At 47.7% G+C, this 26,677-nt stretch overlaps 1 protein-coding gene and 1 long non-coding RNA gene across 2 annotated transcripts in view; one reads left to right on the top strand and one right to left on the bottom strand.

Moving 5' to 3' along the window:
• Positions 1–26,677, top strand: part of LDLRAD3 (low density lipoprotein receptor class A domain containing 3) — a 150,922-nt gene that overhangs the window by 41,135 nt on the left and 83,110 nt on the right. The window contains exon 2 of the mRNA XM_063946290.1: positions 11,432–11,578. Coding sequence (XP_063802360.1) covers positions 11,432–11,578 — 147 coding nt within the window. The remainder of the gene's footprint in view (positions 1–11,431; positions 11,579–26,677) is intronic.
• On the bottom strand, positions 21,546–26,266 carry LOC134969856 (uncharacterized). The gene is made up of 2 exons (XR_010189529.1): positions 26,196–26,266; positions 21,546–21,726 (listed from the first exon to the last, which is right to left on the bottom strand). It is a non-coding gene; the product is annotated as an uncharacterized LOC134969856 (long non-coding RNA).

Raw genomic sequence — 26,677 nt, forward strand, 5'->3', positions numbered from 1 at the left:
GGAGGTCATGCCTGCTGAGGAAGTCTGCTTCCCAGTCGTCCACTCCCGGAAAGAACACTGCTGACAGTGCTATCACATGATTTTCCGCCTAGCGAAAAATCCTTGCAGTTTTCACTGCCCTCCTGCTTCTTGTGCCGCCCTTCTGTTTACGTGGGCGACTGCCGTGATGTTATCCCACTGGATCAATACCGGCTGACCTTGAAGCAGAGGTCTAGCTAAGTTTAGAGCATTATAAAATTGCTCTAAGCTTATTTATGCGGAGAGAATTCTCCAGACTTAATCACACTTCCCTGGAAATTTTTTCCCTGTGTGACTGTTCCCCAGCCTCTCAGGCTGGCCTCCGTGGTCACCGGCATCCAATCCTGAATGCCGAATCTGCGGCCCTCTAGAAGATGAGCACTCTGTAATCACCACAGGAGAGACACCCTTTTCCTTGGATATAGGGTTATCCGCTGATGCATCTGAGGATGCGATCCGGACCATTTGTCCAGCAGATCCCACTGAAGAGTTCTTGCGGGAAATCTGCCGAATGGAATTGCTTCGTAATAAGCCACCATTTTTACCAGGACTCTTGTGCAATGATGCACTGACACTTTTCCTGGTTTTAGGAGGATCCCGATTAGCTCGGATAACTCCCTGGTTTTCTCCACTGGGAGAAACACGTTTTTCTGGACTGCGTCCAGAATCTTCCCTAGGAACAGTAGACGTGTCGTCGGAAAAAGCTGCGATTTTGGAATATTTAGAATCCACTCGTGCTGTCGTAGAACTACTTAAGATAGTGCTACTCCGACCTCCAACTGTTCTCTGGACCTTGCCCTTATCAGGAAAGCGTCCATGTTTCTTTTAAGAAAAATCATCATTCCGGCCATTACCTTGGTAAAGACCCGGGGCGCCGTGGACAATCCAAACGGCAGCGTCTGAACTGATAGTGACAGTTCTGTACCAGGAACCGGAAGTACCCTTGGTGAGAAGGGCAAATTTGGACCTGTAGGTAAACGTCCCTGATATCCAGTGACATCATATCGTCCCCTTCTTCCTGGTTCGCTATCACTGCTCCGAGTGACTCCATCTTGATTTGAACGCTTGTATGTAAGTGTTCAAATATTTCAGATCTCACCGAGCCGGTTGGCTTCAGTACCACAATATAGTGTGGAATACTACCCCCTTCCTTGTTGTAAGAAGGGTACTTTGATTATCACCTGCTGGGAATACAGCCTGTGAATTGTGTGAGGGGGAGACGTCTCGAATTTCCAATGTACACCTGGGATATTACATGTAGGATCCCGGAGTTCCCTTGCGAGTGTTGCTGAAACTCTTGAGATGACCCCCTACCGCACCTGAGTCCGCTTGTACGGCCCCAGCGTTATGCTGCGGACTTGGCAGAAGCCGTGAGGAGCTTCTGTTCCTGGGAATGAGCTGCTTGCTGCAGTCTTCTTCCCTTTCCTCTCCCCCTGGGCAGATATGACTGGCCTTCGCCCGCCTGCCCGTATGGGGACGAAAGGACTGAGACTGAAAAGACTGTGTCCTTTTCTGCCAATATGTGACTCGGGGTAACAAAAGGTGGATTTTTCAGCTGTTGCCATGGCCACCAGGTCCAATGGACCGCCCCTTTATACGGCAATACTTCCATATGCCGTCTGGAATCTGCCTCACCTGACCACTGTCGTGTCTTCGTCTGGCAGATATGTACATCACATTTACTCTTGATGCCAGAATGCAAATATGCCTCTGCGCATCACACATATATAGAAATGCATCCTTAAAATGCTCTATAGACAATAAAATCCTGTCCCTGTCAAGGGTATCAAAATTTTCAGTCAGGAAATCCGACCAAGCCCCCTCAGCGCTGCACATCCAGGCTGAGGCGATTGCTGGTCGTAGTATAACACCAGTATGTGTGTATATCCTGTTATGATATTTTCCAGCTTCCTATCAGCTGGCTCCTTGAGGGCGGCCGTATCTGGAAACGGTAACGCCATGTTTTTTATAAGCGTGTGAGCGCCTTGTCCACCCTAAGGTGTGTTTTCCAACTCGCCCTTACTACTGGCGGGAAAAAAGGGTATACCGCCCATAACTTTCTGTCGGAGGAACCCCACGTATCATCACACACTTCATTTAATTTATCTGATTCAGGCAAAACTACAAGTAGTTTATTCCCACCCTACAAAATACCCTTATTTGTGGTACTTGTGGTATCAGAAATACGTAACACCTCCTTCATTGCCCTTAACATGTAACTTGTGGCCCTAAAGGAAAAATACGTTTGTTTCTTCACCGTCGACACTGGGGTCAGTGTCCGTGTCAGTGTCTGTCGACCGACTGAGGTAAATGGGCGTTTTTACAAGCCCCTGACGGTGTCTGAGACGCCTGGACCGATACTAATTTGTCCGCCGGCTGTCTCATGTCGTCAACCGGCTTGCAGCGTGTTGACATTATCACGTAATTCCATAAGTAAGCCATCCATTCTGGTGTCGACTCCCTAGAGAGTGACATCACCATTACAGGCAATTTTCTCCGTCTCCTCACCAACATTTTCCTCATACATGTCGACACACACGTACTGACCTACAGCACACACATACAGGGAATGCTCTGATAGAGGACAGGACCCACTAGCCCTTTGGGGAGACAGAGGGAGAGTTTGCCAGCACACACCAAAAGCGCCATAATGTATATAACAACCCTAGAAGGTGTTGTTTCTATATATGGGCTCTTAATATATAATTATATCGCCAATTTATGCCCCCCTTCTCTTTAACCCTGTTTCTGTAGTGCAGGGGAGAGTGGGAGCCTTCCTCACCAGCGGAGCTGGTCAGGAAAATGGCGCTGAGTGCTGAGGAGAATAAGCTCCGCCCCTTTCACGGCGGGCTTTTCTCCCGGTTATTAGGAAAACTGGCCTGGGTTAAATACATACATATAGCCTTAATGGCTATATGTGATGTATTTATTTGCCTCTAAGGTAATCTATATTGCTGCCCAGGGCGCCCCCAGCAGCGCCCTGCACCCTCCGTGACCGAGATCAGTGAGCCGTGTAGCAACAATGGCGCACAGCTGCAGTGCTGTGCGCTACCTTCATGAAGACTGAGGAGTCTTCTGCCGCCTGTTTCCGGACCTCCGTTCTGCCGTTCTTCAGCGTCTGTAAGGGGGATCGGCGGCGCGGCTCCGGGACGAACCCCAGGCTGACCTGTGTTCCGACTCCCTCTGGAGCTCAGTGTCCAGTAGCCTAAGACTTCAATCCTCCTGCACGCAGGTGAGTTGCAAGTCTCTCCCCTAAGTCCCTCGTTGCAGTGATCCTGTCGCCAGCAGGAATCACTGATTAGAAACCTAAAAAAAAACTTTTCTAAACAGCTCTTTAAGAGAGCCACCTAGATTGCACCCTCTCGGACGGGCACAAAAACCTAACTGAGGCTTGGAGGAGGGTCATAGGGGGAGGAGCCAGTACACACCATGTGACCTAAAAGCTTTTTTAGATGTGCCCTGTCTCCTGCGGAGCCCGCTATTCCCCATGGTCCTGACGGAGTCCCCAGCATCCACTAGGACGTTAGAGAAAAGATAAGATCTGAGAGCACCCAGCCAGACTAAGCTCTGGGAACCAGTCTGAGGGGCGGCGGAATCGGTGACATAAGGCTGAGTATAGAGATATTACAGGGGGGATTATATTCATTGTAGTCAGGCCAGGTGGCTTGGGGTGGATTAACCCTCACATGTCATGACTAGTCCTAGCGGGGACATCTGAGTGTTGGACGTTGATGTGGATCAGATGCTTCATGTTACTGAGATGAATGAAAAGTATATATAAAGTAAGGTTTTTTTTTTTATACTGCACACTCTATATAATAAAACATTAAATACTACCAGTGCAGCAATGCATATAATGTATAATTCCATTGCACAGTCTGGAACTAGAGTAGAAGGTTGGCCCCTAGGCAATGGGGGCCACCAGCGGTTTACCCTGTACTCCTGGAGGGGAGGGGAAGGTACAGAAGTGTCCTCGTCTAAACTTCCTGCTGAATATAACTCGGGTAGCGCAGCATGGAGTGATGACACGTGATAAGTGTCCCAAGCTAATAACTGCTCTATAGACATCTCATCATCACAAAACATCTGCGTGTATGTGTCCAGCTGGTAGGATGGCTACGTGTGGACACTTAGTGTGCTGGCCACGTGCATGTGCCACCACAGTAGATGGCAATGAGACACTGCATGGTGACTGGAGGATGACAGTACCCTGGAGAAGGATCGGGTACAAAATCCCAGCAAATCCAAGACCGACGCATTCCAGTAAGTATTTTTCTCTTACGTCCTAGAGGATGCTGGGGACTCCGTAAGGACCATGGGGTATAGACGGCTCCGCAGGAGACATGGGCACTGTAAAGCTTTAGAATGGGTGTGCACTGGCTCCTCCCTCTATGCCCCTCCTCCAGACCTCAGTTAGATCCTGTGCCCAGAGGAGACTGGGTGCATTACAGGGAGCTCTCCTGAGTTTCTCTGAAAAAGCTTTTGTTAGGTTTTTTATTTTCAGGTAGCTCTGCTGGCAACAGGCTCCCTGCATCGTGGGACTGAGGGGAGAGAAGCAGACCTACTTAAGTGATAGGCTCTGCTTCTTAGGCTACTGGACACCATTAGCTCCAGAGGGAGTCGGAACACAGGTCTCACCCTGGGGTTCGTCCCGGAGCCGCGCCTCCGTCCTCCTCACAGATCCGGAAGATAGAAGCCAGGTGATTATAAGAAGAAAGAAGACTTCAGATCTTCATGAGGTAACGCTGCGCGCCATTGCTCTTAGCTCACACACACAGGCGCCACAGTAAGGGTGCAGAGTGCAGGGGGGGCGCCCTGGGCAGCATTAATATACCTCACATAACACTGGCTAAGTACATATATACACTATAAAGTATGTATATTTCCGAATCCCCCGCCAGTATAAAGATTTAGAGCGGGAACAAAGCCTGCCGTCGGGGGGCGGAGCTTGTTTCCTCCAGCACTAACCAGCGCCATTTTTTCTCCTCAGCATACAGAGAAGCGGCCCCAGACTCTCCCCTGCTGTTAGTTAATACAGAGGGACAAAACGAGGGGGTGGGCACATTTATTTGGCGCAAAATATGTGGTGTTTTACAATTGTAATAAAAAGCGCTGACAGACTGGGTTTTTTTCTCTCCGTATACAATGGCGCTGGGTGTGTGCTGGCATACTCTCTCTCTGTCTCTCCTAAGGGCCTTATGGTGGGTCAGTCCCCATAATATTAAGTATCCCTGTGTGTGTGGGGATGTCAGTACGTCTGTGTCGACATGTCTGAGGTGGAAGGCTCATCTAGGGAGGAGGCAGAGCGGATGATTGTGGTGTCTCCGTCGGCGCCGCTGACACCTGATTGGATGAATATGTGGAATGTTTTAAATGCTAATGTGACTTTATTACAAAGTTTGGACAAAGCTGAGTCCAAGGATTAAAGCAGGGAGTCAATCCATAGCTTTTACTGTGTCACAGGGCCCTTCAGGGTCGCAGAAACGTCCCCTTTCAAAGTTAGTAGACACCGATACCGACACGGATTCTGACTCCTGTGTCGACGGTGATGATGCTAAGTGGCACCCAAGGGTGGCCAAGTGTATTCAATATATGATTGTAACCATTAAAGATGTTTTGCATATCACTGAGGATCTCTCTGTCTCTGACACAAGGGTCGGCATGTTTAAGGGAAAGAAACCTGAGGTAACTTTTCCCCCATCTCACGAGCTGATCGCCGTGTTTGAAAAAGCTTGGGAAACTCCAGATAAGAAACTGCAGATTCCCAAGAGAATTATTATGGCGTATCCTTTCCACTCCCAGGACAGGTTACGATGGGAATCCTCACCCACGGGGGACAAGGCATTTACGCGCTTGTCAAAAAAGGGTGGGGATACCATCCCCTGAGACGGCAGCCCTTAAGAGTCCTGCTGATCGCAGACAGGAAACTACCTTAAAATCAATGTATACATACGAGTGCCCTACTAAGGCCGGCAGTAGCGTCTGCATGAGTGGGTAGCGCAGTTGTAGCGTAGGCAGATAATTTGTCATCTGTCATTGACACCCTAGATAAAGATACCTTTTTGGTGACCTTGGGTCACATTAAAGACGCAGCATAATATATGAGAGAAGCTGCGAGTGATATTGGGCTGTTGGGTTCAAGAGCTAATGCCATGGAGTTTTCTGTTAGACGGTCCCTGTGGATCCGCCAATGGACAGGTATACTGTCTTAAAAAAAAAAAAAAAGACTTTACCTTACAAAAGTTAAGTTTTATTTGGGGAGGGCCTCGCGGATCTGGTTACACAGCGACCGCGGTAAATCTACTCTTTTGCCTTATGTTTCCCCACAGGAAAAGAAAACACGGCAATATCAGATGCAGTCCCTTCGGTCGCATAAGTTCAGAAAGGGTCGGGGCTCTTCCTTCCTCGCCAGAGGTGGAGGTAGAGGGAAAAGAACACCAGCTACGGCTAGTTCCCATGGACAAAAGTCCATCCCGTCCTCCACAAAATCCACTACATGACGCGGGGGCTCCACTGAGGGAGCCAGCGCCGGTGGGGGCACGTCTACGACTCTTCAGACAAGTCTGGGTTCAGTCGGACTTGGATCCTTGGGCGGTAAAAATTGTACCCCAGGGATGCAAATTAGAATTCGAAGATGTGCCTCCTCACCGATTTTTTCAAATCGGTCCTGCCAGTTTCCTCCCCAGAGAGGGAAACAGTGACAGCTGCCATACAGAAACTGTATCAGTATGTGATTATCAAGGTTCCCCTTCTACAGGGGAAGGAGTTTTATTCAAGCCTTTTTTGTGGTCCCGAAGCCGGATGGCTCGGACAGGTCCATTCTAAATCTAAAATCCCTGAACCTATGTCTGAAAAGGTTCAAATTCGAGATGGAATCTCTCCGGGCAGTGATCTCCAGCCGGGAAGGGGAGGTTTTTTTATGGTGTCACTAGACATGAAGGATGCGTACCTTCATGTCCCCATTTATCCTCCTCATCAGGAGCACCTGAGATTCGCTGTACAGGATTGTTATTCCCACGTCCGACAAGTTAATGGCGGACATGATGGTGCTCCTGCGCAAGCAAGACGTCACATTTATTCCATACTTGGACAATCTCCTCATAAAGGCGAGTTCAAGGGAAAAATTGTAACAAAGCGTATCTCTCTCCCTGAGAATACTACAACAACACGGCGGGATCCTAAATCTACCAACGTCACAGTTGGTTCCAAACTCGACTGCCGTTTTTGGACATGATTCTGGACAGAGAAAAACAAAAGGTCTTTCTCCCAGAGGAAAAAGCCCAAGTACTCCAGAACATGGTCTGAGACAAAATGAGTGTCCGTTCATCAATGCGCTCATGTATTAGGAAAGATGGTGGCGGCCTACGAGGCCATTCCACACGGACTTTTCAGTGGGACCTTCTGGACAAGTGGTCAGGGTCCCACCTGCACATGCATCGGAGCCCTGTCCCTCGGGCCAGGGTCTCTCTCTCTCTCTCTCCTGTGGTGGCTCCAGAGTGCGCACCTTCTAGAGGGTCACAGGTTTGGTATTCAAGATTGGGTTCTTGTGACCACGGACGCGAGCCTCCGAGGATGGGGAGCAGTCACACAGGAAAACAATGTTCAGAAAATATGGTTAGGCCAAGAAGCTTACCTACACATCAGTGTGCTGAAATTGAGGGCCATTTGCAGCAGCCTCAAACTAGCGGAGAATTTTCTTCACAACCTGCCTGTTCTGATCTAGTCAGACAACGTCGTGGCAGTGACGCAGGTGAACCGCCAGGGCGGGACAAAAAGCAGAGCAGAAATGGCAGAAGCCACCAGGATTCTTCGCTGGGCGAAAAATCATGTAAGCGCTCTGTCAGAAGTCTTCATTACAGAGGACACAATCTCCATCTAGGAGAGTGGGGACTTCATCAGGAAGTCATTACAGTGGTGACAAAACGTTGAGAACCTCCTCATATAGACATGAGGGCATCACGCCTCAACAGGAAGATTCGGACGTATGGTCCCAGGTCGAGGGATCCTCAGCCAGCGGCGGTGGATGCCCTGCTGACACCGTGGGTGTTCAGTCGGTCTATGTGATCCCTCCACTTCCTCTCATCTCAAAAATATTGAGAATCATAAGACGAACAAGAGTGCAGACGATACTCATTGTTCCAGATTGGCCTCGAAAGGCCGTGTATGCAGATCTTCAGGGACTGCTCTCAGAAGATCCGTGGCCCCTTCCTCACATGGAGAACCTGCTACTACAGGGGCCGTACGTGTTCCAAAACTTACCACGGTTACGTTTGACAGCATGGCGGTTGAACACCAAATCCTAGCTAAAAAGGGAGCCGTCTATACCCCATGGTCCTTACGGAGTCCCCAGCATCCTCTACGGACTAGGAGAAAAATAATCTTATTTTATCCTACCACTAACTCTAACCTCTCCCCCTCCCACATCCTAACCTTAACCTCTCCCCCTCCCACAACCTAACCCTAACCTCTCCCCCTCCCACAGCCTAACCCTAACCCTTTTCTCCTCCCACAGCCTAACCCTAACCTCTCCCCCTCCCACATCCTAACCTTAACCTCTCCCCCTCCCACAACCTAACCCTAACCTCTCCCCCTCCCACAGCCTAACCCTAACCCTTTTCTCCTCCCACAGCCTAACCCTAACCTCTCCCCTCCCACAGCCTAATCATAATCTCTCCTCCCACAGCCTAACCCTAGCCTCTCCTCCTCCCACAGCCTAACCCTAACCCTCTCCTCCTCCCACAGCCTAATCCTAATCTCTCCTCCTCCCACAGCCTAACCTTAACCTCTCCCCCTCCCACAGCCTAACCTTAACCTCTCCCCCTCCCACAGCCTAACCCTCTTCTCCTCCCACAGCCTAACCCTAACCTCTCCCCTCCCACAGCCTAATCCTAACCTCTCCCCTCCCACAGCCTAACCCTAACCTCTCCCATCCCACAGCCTAATCTCTCCTCCTCCCACAGCCTAATCCTAACCTCTAACCCTCTTACAGCCTAACCCTAACCTCACCCGTCCTATAGCATAACCTCAACCTCTCCCCCTGCCACACCCTAACCTCTCCCCCTCCCGCGGCCTTACCCTAACCTCTCCCCCTCCCGCGGCCTAACCCTAACCTATCCCCCTCCCACGGCCTAACCCTAACCTCTCCCCCTCCCGTGGCCTAACCCTAACCTCTCCCCCTCCCGCGGCCTAACCCTAACCTCTCCTGCGGCCTAACCCTAACCTCCCACAGCCTAACCCTAATCATCCCCGCAGCCTTACCGTAACCCACCTCCCAGTGCCTATCCCTAACCTCATCCCCGCTACTTACCTCCGGGATGTGTCGGGTTTCTGAACGTCTGGATCCCGCTGTTGGTTTTTATGATCACATTCCCAGGAGAATGGCACTTCCTGAATGTCTCAGATGCAGGAGACAAAGAGACCAGTGAATTGTGGCTCCCTGGCTATTGCTAATGTAACATCAAGCTCTAATAACTGCATGTGGTTCTCTAGCTGTTGCAGAACTACAAGTCCCAGCATTCCTCTACTTGTAAGCCAGACTTTAGTGCCTTCCCCCGAATTTTAATAAACCTTACAGTGGCTGAAATGATCTATTCATTTTTGGCATCCCATAACCAACGCATTTTTTTTTTTTAAAGTAAAAGGCTAATGTAATCCTATTAATTAGTCTATTTTAATTACCAATTAATTAAGCATTCTGCTTACATGAGCTCTGTGCTGTCTCGTTGCTTTATCAATTAATTATGGTTCTGTCTGTAGTTAGTTGTACTGTACAAGCTTTCCGTCTACGCTGTCACTTACAGTATGTGTCCAGCAAGTGCCGTGTCCCCGTGCCGCACCCTTGTCCCTGTGGCGCACCCTTGTCCCTGTGGCACACCTCGGGAGGATTGTGCACTGTTGTGTATCAGGGGTAGCGCTGGTCTCTGGGCAGCACCTATGAATAATCTACCTGCTCCCCGGGCTTTGTGGCGCACCTCTGGGGGATTGTGCACTGTTGTGTATCAGAGGTAGCGCTTTGTCTCTGGGCAGCACCTATGAATAATCTACCTGCTCCCCGGGCTTTGTGGCGCACCTCTGGGGGATTGTGCACTGTTGTGTATCAGAGGTAGCGCTTTGTCTCTGGGCAGCACCTATGAATAATCTACCTGCTCCCCGGGCTTTGTGGCGCACCTCTGGGGGATTGTGCACTGTTGTGTATCAGAGGTAGCGCTTTGTCTCTGGGCAGCACCTATGAATAATCTACCTGCTCCCCGGGCTCTGTGGCGCACCTCTGGGGGATTGTGTACTGTTGTGTATCAGAGGTAGCGCTGGTCTCTGGGCAGCACCTATGAATAATGTACCTGCCCCCCGGGCTCTGTGTGTCTGTCTGACCTCCAGCTATTGCTGTGACTTGTGTGAGCATTGTGTCTAATGGACCAGAGGTTCCGGGTTGTTATAATAACCAGTATATTTCTATTGGCTGACACAATGAATGATTGCATCTATTACAGTACATTAGACGTTACAGATAACGGGGAATATAATGTGTGATTACAGCAGATGATTTTCTGGTTAGTGGACATACATAGCGTCTGAATCATAGTCGTGCGCTAATGCTGCCGCAAATGCGATTTTTGAGGATGTGCGATAATACGGTAATGTAACAGCCGCCGGGATTTGTACAGGGACGCCTAACGGAGCCTTCACAGCTGCACGAAACTGCCTACACATTCGCAGCATGGACGCAGATCTGGGAAACATCGACTCCTCGCATAAGTCTGTGGTCACTCAGAATGGCCGCCGAACCTGAGATGTTAGGACTTTCTGCGCACAGGTTCGCAGTCGGTAGCTGATACACTTCCCAACACACCCACATTTTTGGTGATGCTCTCCATTGCCTTCCGCAAAATTGCTGCTACTATCACTTGCGATTAAATCCTCACTGTGAGCGTAATAGCAAATCAATTGCTGCATATGCGCGTTGCGGCAGCGACACATGCGCAGTTTACAGATAATTACGAAAACATCAGCACAGCGTGCAACTGTGGATCAGGCCCTTAGTGACTTGTGAGGATTGTGCAATTTATCGGTTTCTCATTCACTGCCCAGTATCACGTTTCCTTTATATGCTGCTTTTTCCAACCATATTTATTACAACCAGTGTTCTTTTAAATTAATAATGCATCAGACAATTGCTTTACATCATGTAGTTACTGTTAACATCAAACTAGCCTAACTGTATATTTCATATTAATTTGTCTATAACTACTTTGCCTACTTTCTATTACGTTGCTAGCAGGCTTTTTATTCTGGTGAAGTTCCATTGTTTCCCTACTCTTCTCCACCTAAGCCCCGCCCAGAGCTCTCCTGTATTTCAGTCGCCACGGCCATGACTGCCTGCTAGATCTGTCTCACTCTCTGCTCTTTTGTCTTACAGAGGGTCAACTGTTACCTGGCAATAACGTCACCACAGAATGTAACATCCCTGGGAGTTTCATGTGCAGCAACGGGCGCTGTATCCCGGGCGGCTGGCAGTGTGACGGGCTACCCGACTGCTTCGATGAGAGTGACGAAAAAGAATGCCGTAAGTCGCAGCCCCTGCGGTTCTATTGTTCTATGTTACCTGGTAGGAGAATGATTCCTCCCCCACCTGTACAACGCATTGCTGGTAGTGCACCTAGAGATGGCGTTCCTGCAGAAGTGCAACTGGGGGGTGCAAAATACGCCCCATTATAGGTAGAAGGATGAGGTTGGGTAAAAAACCTGCTCACATGACCATTGATTGGTTATAACACGCCTGGTGCGGAACATTGCATCGCTTTGCATTATGCGGAGCACAAATAAACTTTTGAATCATTCATTCAAGCAGCACCCGTCAGTTAGCTCCTGGCGCAGTAGGTGGGGCCAGATAGCAGGACCGACCGCAGCTATAGGGGCAATAGGAAGTCAGGAGTGATGTGTGGGAATGATGGAGCGCATTGCATTAATCATCTTTGTAAGTTATTGCCCATTTAAAAGAAAATGGCCGGTGTCACGCACCTCCAGCGATATCAGACTCCATGACGTCCCGCCGCATTTCTGGGAAAAAATGTTTAAATTGTAAAATTGTATTTTGAAATATTTTTCAATTTTGCATCATTTAATATAATTAAAACCAGTGGCGGAACATGTGAGTGATGGGCCCAGGTGCAAAATTATAAATTGGGCACCGCTCCTCCACCCCAACCCAAGTTCTCAATATGCCACATGACAATGGGTGACAGCGTAAGGGAGGGGCCAAGATTACCATAAAGAGGCAGAGGGTGAGAGGTAGAGGGGCCCATCCTGCTCCCTGTACTGGGCCATTCATACAGCATTGTTCACAATGGTTTGAAGCAGTGGGCCCCTTATTCCTCAGTGGCCCCGGTGCAATGCACCTGCTGCACCAATGCCTCTGATTTCAACTGTATAAAACAAACATTTCGCTGTAAATCATTCATTCATTCACCTGTGTTCATTAGAGGCATAGGGGGGTATTCAATTAGCTATACAATGTCGGAGCTATCGAAGTCACCACTCTGATATTCAACTGTGAGACATTTGCGCCAATGCCTTTTTACTTTTTTTTTTTGTGAAAACGCATTGGCGAAAAATGCTTCAAAATTGACAAAAACTACCCACGTTTTCGCCGGTGCAGGTGTAAAAACACATGGATTTGCCGATCCACATGTTTAGCCCTCCTGCCAAAGGGAGAAAACGGCCCTGCTATTGAATTTGCCCTAAAAAAAAAAAAAAAATTGCTATGTTTTCGTCTAGGCAAAAAAAACATCCCAAATTGAATACCCCCTATAGAGTGCCCACACATACTGCGATATTAGGCATTGGCTGTAGTTTGCTGTATGGTCCAGCCTGATAGAGATGCGATCGGTTGGATCACCCAGTACATGGGCAGCTTTAGACGGTCTGTGGGGCGAGTTTCAGTAACATAAGACCCCATATCGTGTTACTCTGTTACCTAATTCCAAGGACCAGAAGAAAGCATTTCCCTGTGGGGAAAACCACTTCCCGGGTCACTGAACGAGGTCCTGTCTGGAACTTTTACACAGAGGCTGTTTGTTTTGTTACTAGAAAGTAGAGTTTATGTTACACCGTTATAAATAGACACATTGTATCCGGACACAACACACCATAGAGTCAATGGACATGTGGAATACTCTTAATATTTTCACACGGAATTCACGTTTATCCTTAAAGGAGAATAAAAAGGAAACAAACGTAATATTGTAACTGAAGTTATTGATTTGTGTTTACGATTGCGCAGGAAAGGGAGATGAGAAGTTAGAAAAAAAAAGTTGTATTAAAATCGGTATTTATGAACATTGTAATTTGTCCCATTAGAAAAGCATTCCCTGTATTCATCACACTAGAGTTTTGTTCTGGGGCGTTAATGAAGGGCTTCTAGATTTTAGGCAGGGCCGGAATAACGACACAATCGCCCAAGCCCCGAACAGAGCCGCAATTCCTGCATGGCGGGCACTTTGGCGCAATGTGACCTAATGGTTTTGTGTAGTGTAATGCACTTGCAGAACTACAGTGTGTTCAACACATCTGCATACCTCCCAACTTTCTTCTTGTTTGAAGCGGGACACATGTGCGGCATCGCTGTGCGCGCTCCCGAAAAAGGGGATTGGCCTTGAAAAAAGGGGGTGTGGCTTCACAGTGATGCCGCTATTGTAAGCTATTGTAAGCCACGCCTCTCCTGTACGTCACTGAAGGGGCAATACCCAGCATTCTGTGAGCTGCTGGCGTGCCCCTTCTCCCTCTGTCACTCGTGAATAGACAATGTGCGCACAGCGTCTATTCGCCGCTGCTCTGCTAAGCAGTGACAGGAGCCTCCCAACTGCCCCACCCCCGTGTGGTACAGCGGGACAGTTCCAAAAAAACACAGGACTGTCCCGTGAAAACAGGGACACTTGGGAGGTATGCATTTGTGGTGCCGGGAGTATTTACACATTAAATTGTTTTAAAACATCGCCAGTATATAATTTTGTCAATTTTATCGATAGGGGCCTTTATTCTGCAGAGTGCGTACCACGGTTATATAAATGCACGGTCCCCCTGCGGGTTAGGCAGAATTCCCAGCATGCCTCAGCAGCCATTGCCTTCATTAAAGACACTAATTGCCTGAGAGGGAATGTAACGAGGAGGCTCGGGCTGCCCGCTGGGCTTCTCACAATTCCCCCAGGTTATATTATAAAGAAATCGATGAAAGAAAGTTCCTTTTGCAGAAGAAAAAAATGACACTCATTTCTTTGTTCACTAATTATTACGCTTTCCCCTCAGAAATGGGCGCTGCGGGGCCTGGTTATAGGCCTGGAAATTGGCACGCTGGCACTTCTGTCCAAAAAGGAATGTAACAGTAGCTGAAATGAGTGTAATATATGTCGGCCATGATCGGCCATACACTGCGTGTGCGAGGCCTCGTGCTGTAACGCTCACAGAGAACCCCCATTGTCCGGGGCAGGGGCACGGAAGGCTAGGGCAGCATCGCAGGGCACCGTACCTAAGTTACTGATGGGGCCAGGAGATGCACCGGCAAGTTACATACAGTACATATATAATAATAATCTTATTTATAATGTATAGCGCTCTTTCTCCAATAGGACTCAAGGCGCGTAACAGATAGAGTGAACATAATACGGTACAGAAACAATGAGGTACTGAAAAGCTTTTCATATAATACAGAAGCATGGAGATATAAAGGGACATTATGGGAATGCCGATTAACAGGAAAGTCTTGGGTCTATGTGAAGGATTCTATAGTTGGGGCCTCTCGCACTGTGCGGGGAAGTGACTTCTATAGAGTCGGAGCCGCATGACTAAAAGCTCCGCCCCCAGATGAATTACGGGAGATTCTAGGTACTGTTAGTGGAATGGGTTTATTGGTCGACAGGCACTAGGGTGACACCTGGAAAAGGTTACAATACTCGTCAGGTCGGCATGAGGTGTTTTTAAAAAAAATGTGTCGTCTGCTTCCCTCGCCATGCTTTGGGCAGGTTATTATTCCCAATACTAGTCCACGTAGATCGTAAAGTATGAAAAAGTTAAAAAAATTGTGAAAAACTCATGTAGACTTTTTCATATGTGGACCGTTGCCATGTCTACCCAATGACCGAGTCAACCTAACGCATGTCGACTAATAATGGTCGACATATTAATTGTCGATCTAAGGACCGTATCCCACTGTTAGCAGTCCTTCATCTACAGACCGCAGTAAGCGAGCGGGGCAGTATGGGATCAGAAGCTGCTTCAGGTACCCTGGGTCCCGGTCATGTAGGGCAATGAAAGTCGGTAAACCAGTGAAAAACACTTTGCCATCTTCATACCTCCCAACTGTCCCGATTTTCGCAGGACAGTCCCGTTTTTCTGGGTCTGTCCCGCTGTTCCTCCCGTGGGCTGCAGTGTCTCGTGGAGGGGGTTGGGGGTGGGCAGTTGGGAGACCCCCTGTCACTTGCTGCTCTGCTCAGTTCAGAGCAGAGCAGAGGTGAATAGACGCTGTGCACATGCGCACAGCGTGTGTACCCGGAGGCAGAGGGACTGGAGGCGTGGCCATCAGCTCACAGAGCGCTGACTGTGCCCTCACTGTGACTAAAATGGGAGGCGTGACCAGCGATCGTGGCATTGCTGCGAAGCCGCGCCCCCTTTCACACAGGGCATGCCCCCTTTCCGGTGGCATGCGGCTTCATCGCGCTGGGGGTCCCGAATTACCCACTGTGACCCGGGCAGCGACGAGTACATCCCTGCCAGCGCGCAGGAGCTGCACTGGCCGGGAGCTACTCCTGAAGTACAAAAGCATTGCCGCTGTGCGATGCTTTTGTACTTGTGCGACGGAGCAGGGACTGACATGCGGGGCGGACTAGCCCTGTGCTGGGCGTCCCCCCGCATGTCAGTGTGGATGATCGTAGCAGCACAGCTACGATCACCTCTGAATCACCCCCCATAGCAGGGCCGGATCTAGGGGGGGGGGGCGAAGGGGGCGATCGCCCCACCTAACACAGTCATAGCCATGCCCACTTTTGAGCAGAAGAGAGCTCTCCAGGGAGAGCCTGAGGTAGAACGATGTGCTGCAGCTTATACCACAGCAGCACAGAGGAGCAAGGAGAGTAAGGGTTACAGAGCATTTGCCCCTCACTTGCTGTTGTGTGGGTACTAGGGCTAATAAATACAATTACCCCATAGCAATGTCACATGTACATAGAACAATCACAAAGCTCTATCTCAGTCTCACTCAAAAAGTTCAGTCAGAATTGAGAGAAGGAGGAGTTAGGATTGCAGATGGGAGGAGTTGGGACTGTAGAGGGAGGAGTCAAGATTAAACAGTAAACCCCCCCCCCTACAGAAAAGTCTAGATCCGTCCCTGCCCCATAGTGCACATATATTACGCAGCATGTTGCAGAGAACATTTCAGTCATTCCCATTGGTGTCTGTGGTATACAGAAGATGCGTTCATCGCCTAGATATAGTGGAAGCAGCCATTTCTGTAACGTATCAGATCGTCTAAAGAAGGAATCCTCAGACGAGGAGAAGTTGCAACCAATCAGCTCCTGGCTAGCATCTATCAAGTACTAAGACTGTAGGGCAATTTGAACATGCTTGGGACAGGCATATGAATATCCTTACAAAGAATTAAGGTTAAAAAAGGGTTGAGATTGCCTAAAGGATAAAATAAAAAAGGGGGCAGACTAGATGGGCCAAGTGGTTCTTATCTGCCGTCAAATTCTATGTTTCTATGTTACTTTCTAGAAAATGATAGCTAACAGCTGATTGGTTACTATTGGCAGCTTCTCCACTCTGTATGAGGTCTGATACATTCTGCGGACATTAATGATGCACAACACGGCTGATGCACGATCACTACATTGAGTCCAGCCATTCACTTTTATGCCCAGAGCGACAAGTGTACTTTGTGTTCCCAGGGAGGCACAGGCTTCTCCATCACACATGTGGCTGCATTTCACACGCATGTAGTGGATACATCATCACGTGTGCTGGAAAAGTGTCCAGTTTGTTGTCTCTTTTCCTGGGAATATTTATGAGAGGTGAAGCCGGATTCCTGAGGTCCTATGGCCGGGGTCAGCACATGATCAGCACATAGGAGCTGAGTTATATCCTGAGGCCACATGCTGGCCCCTGTCACAGGCAGTGTGTGTGTTATGTAATGTCTGTGTCTGGAGTGTGTGTGTTATGTAATGTAGTCTGTGTGTCTGCAGTGTGTGTGTTATGTAATGTCTGTGTCTGCAGTGTGTGTAATGTAATGTAGTCTGTGTGTCTGCAGTGTGTGTGTTATGTAATGTCTGTGTCTGCAGTGTGTGTAATGTAATGTAGTCTGTGTGTCTGCAGTGTGTGTGTTATGTAATGTCTGTGTCTGCAGTGTGTGTAATGTAATGTAGTCTGTGTGTCTGCAGTGTGTGTGTTATGTAATGTAGTCTGTGTGTCTGCAGTGTGTGTGTTATGTAATGTCTGTGTCTGCAGTGTGTGTGTAATGTAGTCTGTGTGTCTGCAGAGTGTGTGTTATGTAATGTAGTCTGTGTGTCTGCAGAGTGTGTGTTATGTAATGTAGTCTGTGTGTCTGCAGTGTGTGTGTTATGTAATGTCTGTGTCTGCAGTGTGTGTGTGTTATGTAATGTAGTCTGTGTGTCTGCAGTGTGTGTGTTATGTAATGTAGTCTGTGTGTCTGCAGTGTGTGTGTAATGTAATGTAGTCTGTGTGTCTGCAGTGTGTGTGTTATGTAATGTCTGTGTCTGCAGTGTGTGTGTTATGTAATGTAGTCTGTGTGTCTGCAGTGTGTGTGTGTTATGTAATGTAGTCTGTGTGTCTGCAGTGTGTGTGTAATGTAATGTAGTCTGTGTGTCTGCAGTGTGTGTGTTATGTAATGTCTGTGTCTGCAGTGTGTGTGTTATGTAATGTAGTCTGTGTGTCTGCAGTGTGTGTGTGTTATGTAATGTAGTCTGTGTGTCTGCAGTGTGTGTGTAATGTAATGTAGTCTGTGTGTCTGCAGTGTGTGTTATGTAATGTAGTCTGTGTGTCTGCAGTATGTGTGTAATGTAATGTAGTCTGTGTGTCTGCAGTGTGTGTGTTATGTAATGTAGTCTGTGTGTCTGCAGTGTGTGTGTTATGTAATGTAGTCTGTGTGTCTGCAGTATGTATGTTATGTAATGTCTGTGTCTGCAGTGTGTGTTATGTAATGTAGTCTGTGTGTCTGCAGTGTGTGTTATGTAATGTAGTCTGTGTGTCTGCAGTGTGTGTGTGTGTAATGTAATGTAGTCTGTGTGTCTGCAGTATGTGTGTAATGTAGTCTGTGTGTCTGCAGAGTGTGTGTTATGTAATGTAGTCTGTGTGTCTGCAGTGTGTGTGTAATGTAATGTAGTCTGTGTGTCTGCAGTGTGTGTGTTATGTAATGTAGTCTGTGTGTCTGCAGTGTGTGTGTTATGTAATGTAGTCTGTGTGTCTGCAGTGTGTGTGTGTGTAATGTAGTCTGTGTGTCTGCAGTGTGTGTGTAATGTAATGTAGTCTGTGTGTCTGCAGAGTGTGTGTTATGTAATGTAGTCTGTGTGTCTGCAGTGTGTGTGTTATGTAATGTAGTCTGTGTGTCTGCAGTGTGTGTGTAATGTAATGTAGTCTGTGTGTCTGCAGAGTGTGTGTTATGTAATGTAGTCTGTGTGTCTGCAGTGTGTGTGTTATGTAATGTCTGTGTCTGCAGTGTGTGTGTGTTATGTAATGTAGTCTGTGTGTCTGCAGTGTGTGTGTTATGTAATGTAGTCTGTGTGTCTGCAGTGTGTGTGTAATGTAATGTAGTCTGTGTGTCTGCAGTGTGTGTTATGTAATGTAGTCTGTGTGTCTGCAGTATGTGTGTAATGTAATGTAGTCTGTGTGTCTGCAGTGTGTGTGTTATGTAATGTAGTCTGTGTGTCTGCAGTATGTATGTTGTGTAATGTCTGTGTCTGCAGTGTGTGTTATGTAATGTAGTCTGTGTGTCTGCAGTGTGTGTTATGTAATGTAGTCTGTGTGTCTGCAGTGTGTGTGTTATGTAATGTAGTCTGTGTGTCTGCAGTGTGTGTGTTATGTAATGTAGTCTGTGTGTCTGCAGTGTGTGTGTTATGTAATGTCTGTGTCTGCAGTGTGTGTGTTATGTAATGTAGTCTGTGTGTCTGCAGTGTGTGTGTTATGTAATGTAGTCTGTGTGTCTGCAGTGTGTGTGTTATGTAATGTAGTCTGTGTGTCTGCAGTGTGTGTGTTATGTAATGTAGTCTGTGTGTCTGCAGTGTGTGTTATGTAATGTAGTCTGTGTGTCTGCAGTGTGTGTGTTATGTAATGTAGTCTGTGTGTCTGCAGTGTGTGTGTTATGTAATGTAGTCTGTGTGTCTGCAGTGTGTGTGTTATGTAATGTAGTCTGTGTGTCTGCAGTGTGTGTTATGTAATGTAGTCTGTGTGTCTGCAGTGTGTGTGTTATGTAATGTAGTCTGTGTGTCTGCAGTGTGTGTGTAATGTAATGTAGTCTGTGTGTCTGCAGAGTGTGTGTTATGTAATGTAGTCTGTGTGTCTGCAGTGTGTGTGTTATGTAATGTAGTCTGTGTGTCTGCAGTGTGTGTGTTATGTAATGTAGTCTGTGTGTCTGCAGTGTGTGTGTGTGTAATGTAGTCTGTGTGTCTTTAGTGTGTGTTATGTAATGTAGTCTGTGTGTCTGCAGTGTGTGTGTGTGTGTAATGTAGTCTGTGTGTCTGCAGTATGTGTGTAATGTAATGTAGTCTGTGTGTCTGCAGAGTGTGTGTTATGTATTGTAGTCTGTGTGTCGGCAGTATGTGTGTTATGTAATGTCTGTGTGTCTGCAGTGTGTGTGTGTTATGTAATGTAGTCTGTGTGTCTGCAGTGTGTGTGTTATGTTATGTAGTCTGTGTGTCTGCAGTGTGTGTGTAATGTAATGTAGTCTGTGTGTCGGCAGTATGCGTGTAATGTAATGTAGTATGTGTGTCTGCAGTGTGTGTGTTATGTAATGTAGTCTGTGTGTCTGCAGTGTGTGTGTTATGTAATGTAGTCTGTGTGTCTGCAGTGTGTGTGTTATGTAATGTAGTCTGTGTCTGCAGTGTGTGTGTGTGTAATGTAGTCTGTGTGTCTGCAGTGTGTTATGTAATGTAGTCTGTGTGTCTGCAGTGTGTGTTATGTAATGTAGTATGTGTGTCTGCAGTGTGTGTGTTATGTAATGTAGTCTGTGTGTCTGCAGAGTGTGTGTTATGTAATGTAGTCTGTGTGTCTGCAGAGTGTGTGTTATGTAATGTAGTCTGTGTGTCGGCAGTGTGTGTGTTATGTAATGTAGTCTGTGTGTCTGCAGAGTGTGTGTTATGTAATGTAGTCTGTGTGTCGGCAGAGTGTGTGTTATGTAATGTAGTCTGTGTGTCTGCAGAGTGTGTGTTATGTAATGTAGTCTGTGTGTCTGCAGAGTGTGTGTTATGTAATGTAGTCTGTGTGTCGGCAGTGTGTGTGTTATGTAATGTAGTCTGTGTGTCTGCAGAGTGTGTGTTATGTAATGTAGTCTGTGTGTCGGCAGAGTGTGTGTTATGTAATGTAGTCTGTGTGTCTGCAGAGTGTGTGTTATGTAATGTAGTCTGTGTGTCTGCAGAGTGTGTGTTATGTAATGTAGTCTGTGTGTCGGCAGTGTGTGTGTTATGTAATGAGATCCTATTTGTTTTGAAAATAAAATAAAAGTCCATTTTCACAAGTCTATCTCCTGGAAAAGGACAGAAAGCTGATAAAACATCACAGACTAGAACTGGCAATCTGTCACTCCTGATTCTCATCACTGCGAGCATTCTCTGCAAACGACACCGTGAGTAACGCGATGGGACTGACAGGTTCAATTTCACCTGGATACGTGCGCAGTACCTTGTCCTAGCATATATATATATATATATATATGTGTGTGTATATATATGTGTGTGTATATATATATATGTGTGTGTGTGTATGAATCTATATATATCTATATATATATATATATATATATATATGCAAAATATCCTTTTGTGCATCACTTATATAGTATTTCCACCTACAGATCCATCCAATTCCTTTGTGCCCCATTGAAATTGAAATTTTACTAAGCATGCTGTATTGGTTTTCCCTTCTGTGCTTTTTAGCAATGCATTTACATAATCAGGCAGAGTTCTTTTACGGGATATGAATGGCACAAAGATGCTGCTATCTTTTTGAATTTGCATCCAAATGTCAGACATATCCCTGACCAATAGGAGGAAAGCGTTCTGCTGTATGATAAAAAGACATGGCTGGAAAGCACTGTACAGAGGGAAGCTGGAAAGAGAAAGCGGAAGGCATGACTACACAGGCCGGCCCTCACTGTGTCACCATCCAGTACACCACACCTCAGGGGCCTGGCCGTGATAATGCAATTTGCATCAAATGCAGGTGCCGCCAGGGCAGTGACCACCCCCGAGAACCCCCCCTCTGCGTTGTACCCTGTGGTGAAGCCTTAAATAAAATGAAATAATTCCCGGTACAGATTTGTTTCATGGTTTTTGCTTGTTGTATGGCCATACATCAGCCTCATTTATAACACTATATATATATAGTCATTGTGAATATGTGTGATGCTGCTGCGTCTTCTCTTTTATTCTTCCCATATCAAGCCAAACACCAGAGTTTCTTTGTGTTCCGGCTGCACTTGGTCTGGTTTCTGAGGATCTATATGATACACAAGAGGAACAAGGACAATGAGATGTGATCATTCCACATTCCGCCTTCTCTATTGTGCGGCATAATTGCAGTTATTTTATCTGTAGGACTTTTCCTCCCTGGTAGGTATAATACTTCCTGCCTGAAACGTCCTTTTCTTCCATCTGACTTTAGCTTTTCATTCGCTGAAAATTATTATTACCTTTTTTAAATAAATGACTTTAATACTGTAATAATCAGCAGAAGAACATATATTGTGCTAATTGCAGAGTGGTCGCATTCGACAATGATAGTTTTTCCAGGGGGTGATCCCTTTTATATTGTGTGTAGTGTAATGGATGCATGGGTGAGGCTTCCATTGGTTTTCCTCCACCTGGGGTAAATGGGTCTATTTACTAAGCCTAGCTCCTAACTGCCATGTCACAGGCTGGGTTTGAAAAATGACAGGAGCCGATTGATTGGTACTTTATCTCCATTCAAGGCTTAGGGGGACATTTACTAAGCAGTGATAAGAGCGGAGAAGTGAGCCAGTGGAGACGTTGCCCATGGCAACCAATCAGCACTGAAGTAACATCTATAATTTGCATACTAGAAATTATACAGAGCTGCCGATTGGTTGATGGGGCAACTTCTCCACTGGCTCACTTCTCCGCTCTTATCACTGCTTAGTAAATGTCCCCCTTAGTAAATAGACCCCAAAGACTCATCTTGTTGGCCAAAAATGCCCCCACACTCCTGCCACCTCCCACTAATGCCCGCCAACTCTACCCCTACTTACTCTCCCTCTTCCAATAGCACCAAGTGCAAAATTGACAGATATTTTCACAGCAAGTCACTGACTTGCAGTTATAGAAGTGTATATACCACGCACAACAGGGACTGTTCTAGAGGGGACTGCATATGGAGATGGACTGATAACCTTCACCCTCCTTGTGCCCCGGGAGTGTGCGATGAGATTCAGGGGCCGTGACAAGTGTTCCTGTGTCCCCTACTTCTGAGTTATCATCTGGTTTCTGAGATCTCTTGTGGAAGTCAGGCAACACGGTTGCTGAAATGGTTAGCATTGCTTCCTCACAGCACTGCGGTCTTGGGTTCATTTCCCACCATAGTGCTATCTGTGTGGAGTTTGTAGCCTCTGGGTTTCCTCCGGGTAATTCGGTTTCCTCCCACGCTCCAAAAATATACCTGTAGGTTAATTGGCTCCTGATATCCCTAGCATGTATGCGTGTATACATGTGGTAGGGAATATAGAGTGTAAGCTCCACTGCGGCAGGGACTGGTGTGAATGGTCAAATATTATCTGTACAGCGCTGCGGAATATGTGTGCGATATATGCCGGGTCTCCTCAGTCGGGACGACTTGGCTGCATCCCTCCCCGCCCCATCTCCTATATAATAGGCCAGATCTGTGACTTTGCCTGTGTGTATAACGCTGGGCGTGGCTAGGAGCTCTCATTGGGTTAGCAGAAGGTCTATCACACCCAGTTCACAGCTGATTGGGCGAGAAATGCCCTCCCACACAGGTTACATCCAATGGGAGGCTCTGCCCTTTGGCAGCTGTGTGTTCCCAGAGCAGGATTAACAATGGGGCTGATGGAGCTGCAGCTCCAGGCCCACACCCCAAAATAGGCCCCCTGCATCTGCAGCAACATACCCTCTAACAATTTACACATAAACATCGCTACAAATTCCAAAAGGGGGCGTGACCACAGGTACAGTGCCGTGACCACGCCCCTCTTCCTATACTTTCAATGGAAGCTTGGAGAGCCAAACATCGGTACAGACCATAAAAAAAGGTCCTGTACCTGCCAGAAAGGTGCAGCTGGAGTGTATGCCACTGTATCTGCAGCATGTCTCTGCGCTGTACATAGGGGGGGAAAAAACATTTTCCGCAGCGTCCTATGGGGGTCATTCTGACATGATCGCTCGCTGCAGTTCATCGCAGCGATCAGGTCAGAACTGTACATGCGCCGGCACATGGCTGTCGTTGCCTAGCGATCACCTCTGCTGATTGACAGGCGGTCGCTGGGCGGCATGGTGGCATTTGCTCGCCGTTTTGTGGCCACGGTCTGGCCAACGCAGGCGTGGCCGGACCATGAGGTGGGCGGGCCGCAGCGGCTGTGTGACGTCACACGCAGCCGCTGCGACCCAGTCAGCGACGAGTAACTCCCGGTCAGCCGCAGGAGCTGCGCTGGCTGAGAGTTACTCTTCAAGTACAAAAGCATCGCCGCTGTGCGATGCTTTTGTACCTGTGTGGGGAGGGGCCGGCCTGACATGCGGGGAGGACTAGCCCTGTGCTGGGCGTCCCCCCGCATGTCAGTGTATGTGATCGTAGCTGTGCTAAATTTAGCACAGCTACGATCAGGTCGGAATGACCCCCTGTGTCCTGCTGCCAGTCCACCTGCCCCCTTCGCCATCAACAATCCCCACTCCGTAGCCGCGGTGCAGGTGGAACAAAAGCTGCTGCGGCCACCGGCATAGATGTGTATGAAAGCGGCGCAGCGGAAGGCTTTCATAGCCCTCCCTGCACCACATACTCTCTGAGCCCCGGAGCCTCCTCTGCGCGTGATGTCACAGAAGTGCCTCCCCGCCACAGCCACACCCAGATCCCCAGAGGCCCTGACTCCGCAACACAGCACCTGGACTGCCGGCCTGGAAGCCCCGAGATGGCTAATGTAACGGATAGAGAGGGTGATATCGCGGAGGGTAATGTCTGGATGCTGAATCAATGTAAAAGGTGACAGTGCTGTGCAGTGCAGTGGGTGTGCAGTGTCACTGACACTGCACAGCACTCTCACCTTTTACATTGATTCAGCCAGTCAGTCAGTTCTGCCAGCCAGTCACTATTGTTAGCGCCGGTGTCCCAGGGAAGTAGACGCACTAAATAAACTACAGCTCCCAGCAGCCCTTAGCGCCGAAGCATTCAGGCGCTAAGGGCTGTTGGGAGCTGTAGTTTATTGAGTGCATCTTCTTCCCTGTAATGCGGCGCATTGGGACTCCGGCGCTAACAGTAGTGACTGGCTGCTGTGCGAGTCTCCGGGAGAGCCACTGCCAAAGGGAGGACAGCAGCTTAGCTGCTGACAGGAGGAGAAGCATTACCCGCCCCTCCCCCACTCACAGTACCTCCGGGCCCCATCTGCGGCACCCCCCCCCACCTCCACCACCCACGGTGGCTCTGGACCCCCTCCACCACCCGCAGCACCCCTGCACCAGCCCCTCCCCCACCACCGCACCAGCCCCTCCCCCACCCGCACCACCCCCACAACCACCCCTTTCCCACCTGCGGCCCCCCTCCCACATCTGCGTCTCCCCCGCACCCGCCACTCCGCCAACCAAAGCACGTACTAGGTGATTCATCAGGCCCTGCGTGCGCTGTTTACGCCGTTGCAAGGGGCTACGACCCCTTAACCATCGCAGGCCCTTTTGTCCATGCAATATTTAACCACTCACACAATTATAATTGGAGGTAATACTCCATATAATACAACTATTGCACGCCACAAGAGCGTGCAATGGTTAAGGGGGCGTAGTCCCTCGCGACGGTGTGAAGAGCGCCCGTAGGGGGCGATGAATCACCTGGTTTACTCTACTTACCCCATTGTGTGTTCCATAGTTGCAGTAGCCGCTGTTAGGGAAGGACGCCTCTTATAAACACCCTGAGGCTGAACTTGTCTAACGTAGGGGAAGTGACTTCTTTGTGCTAGCTGAGATGCTGGAAGCAGTGACTATGTTTTGTAGATCTCACGCAGTGGGTCACACGGATATAAGTTCCTAGTACTGTTTTCATAATATCACCTTTAGCTACTGTATATTGTGGCTTTGTCAGGGTTATAGCGTCATTACAGCAATGAGGTAGCACCAGGTATGAAATGACCGCTGTGCAAGGCTCTTATAGAGACACTATGGACTTGTAAGAATAGCCGTAACAAGTCCGTAGAACAGATATATCATAACTAGACATTCTCCTATAGTAAACATGTGCAAGAAATCACATTTGTGCCCATTTAAAGGGTTTTTATTGCCCTTTAATGATTCAGTATAAGAAAAACACCGTTACGGTTCATGCATTGTAATTAACTGCAGACGCCTTACTGTGGGCTGAAGAAGATAATTAAGCTCACAATGGAACTCAGTGACCAGCGCTGAAGCCTAAAATGTTCACAGAAACACGGTATAGGCAGCGGATCGTTTCTACGTAATTGATTTATAATGTCCTGCTAAGTTTTCCAATAAGGGACTATATAGCTGCCACCTCTTCCTTTCCCTACGTCTGCGTCTACGCCTCGCAGTTATTCTCAGATGGCACACTTCTACAATCTGTCATATTACAGAGGTGCGTTTCACAGCAGTCATTACTATTTCAGGATTTGTGCCACTGATCATTAATGAGAAATTGCATATTCATTTTTCTGCTTTGCTGTATTTAGCTTTCACATCTTCAGAATGTTATTCAAATGACAATTAATTACCCCATCGTACATTCAGATTGTCAGCTGTCATTCTGTCTTCTTTATCGGAGATGCGTTACCGCTTGTGAGATGAAGCCTACGGAACAACAGATGAGATTAGTTATAAAAAAAAACCACACACATTACAAGGAACCTAAATGCTATTCTGGCAATTAGTTTTAATGAAAATAATGACTTTCTTTTTTTTTATGTAGTAAAAACCTTCTTAATATATTCACATTCTCAAGGCTGGATTATTAACGTTTATTTATTAAGATTTATCAAGCGCCAGCTTATTCCACTGTATTTAACAATTTGGATAAAATGGTAATTAAATGGGTAATAACAGGCAGACAAGAAGGTAGGAGGGCCCTGCTTGTATGCTTACACTCTAGCAGCGCACCTCAAGGCACCCCAACAGTCCGGGATTTAGGGATATGCAAAGACTGATGGCAGCTATACCTTTGTTGAAAAGAGTTAGAAATGCAGGACAAAAGTGCGCATAACACTTGA

The sequence above is a fragment of the Pseudophryne corroboree genome, chromosome 11, assembly GCF_028390025.1.
Source record: "Pseudophryne corroboree isolate aPseCor3 chromosome 11, aPseCor3.hap2, whole genome shotgun sequence".
In the NCBI taxonomy this organism is placed as follows: domain Eukaryota; kingdom Metazoa; phylum Chordata; class Amphibia; order Anura; family Myobatrachidae; genus Pseudophryne; species Pseudophryne corroboree.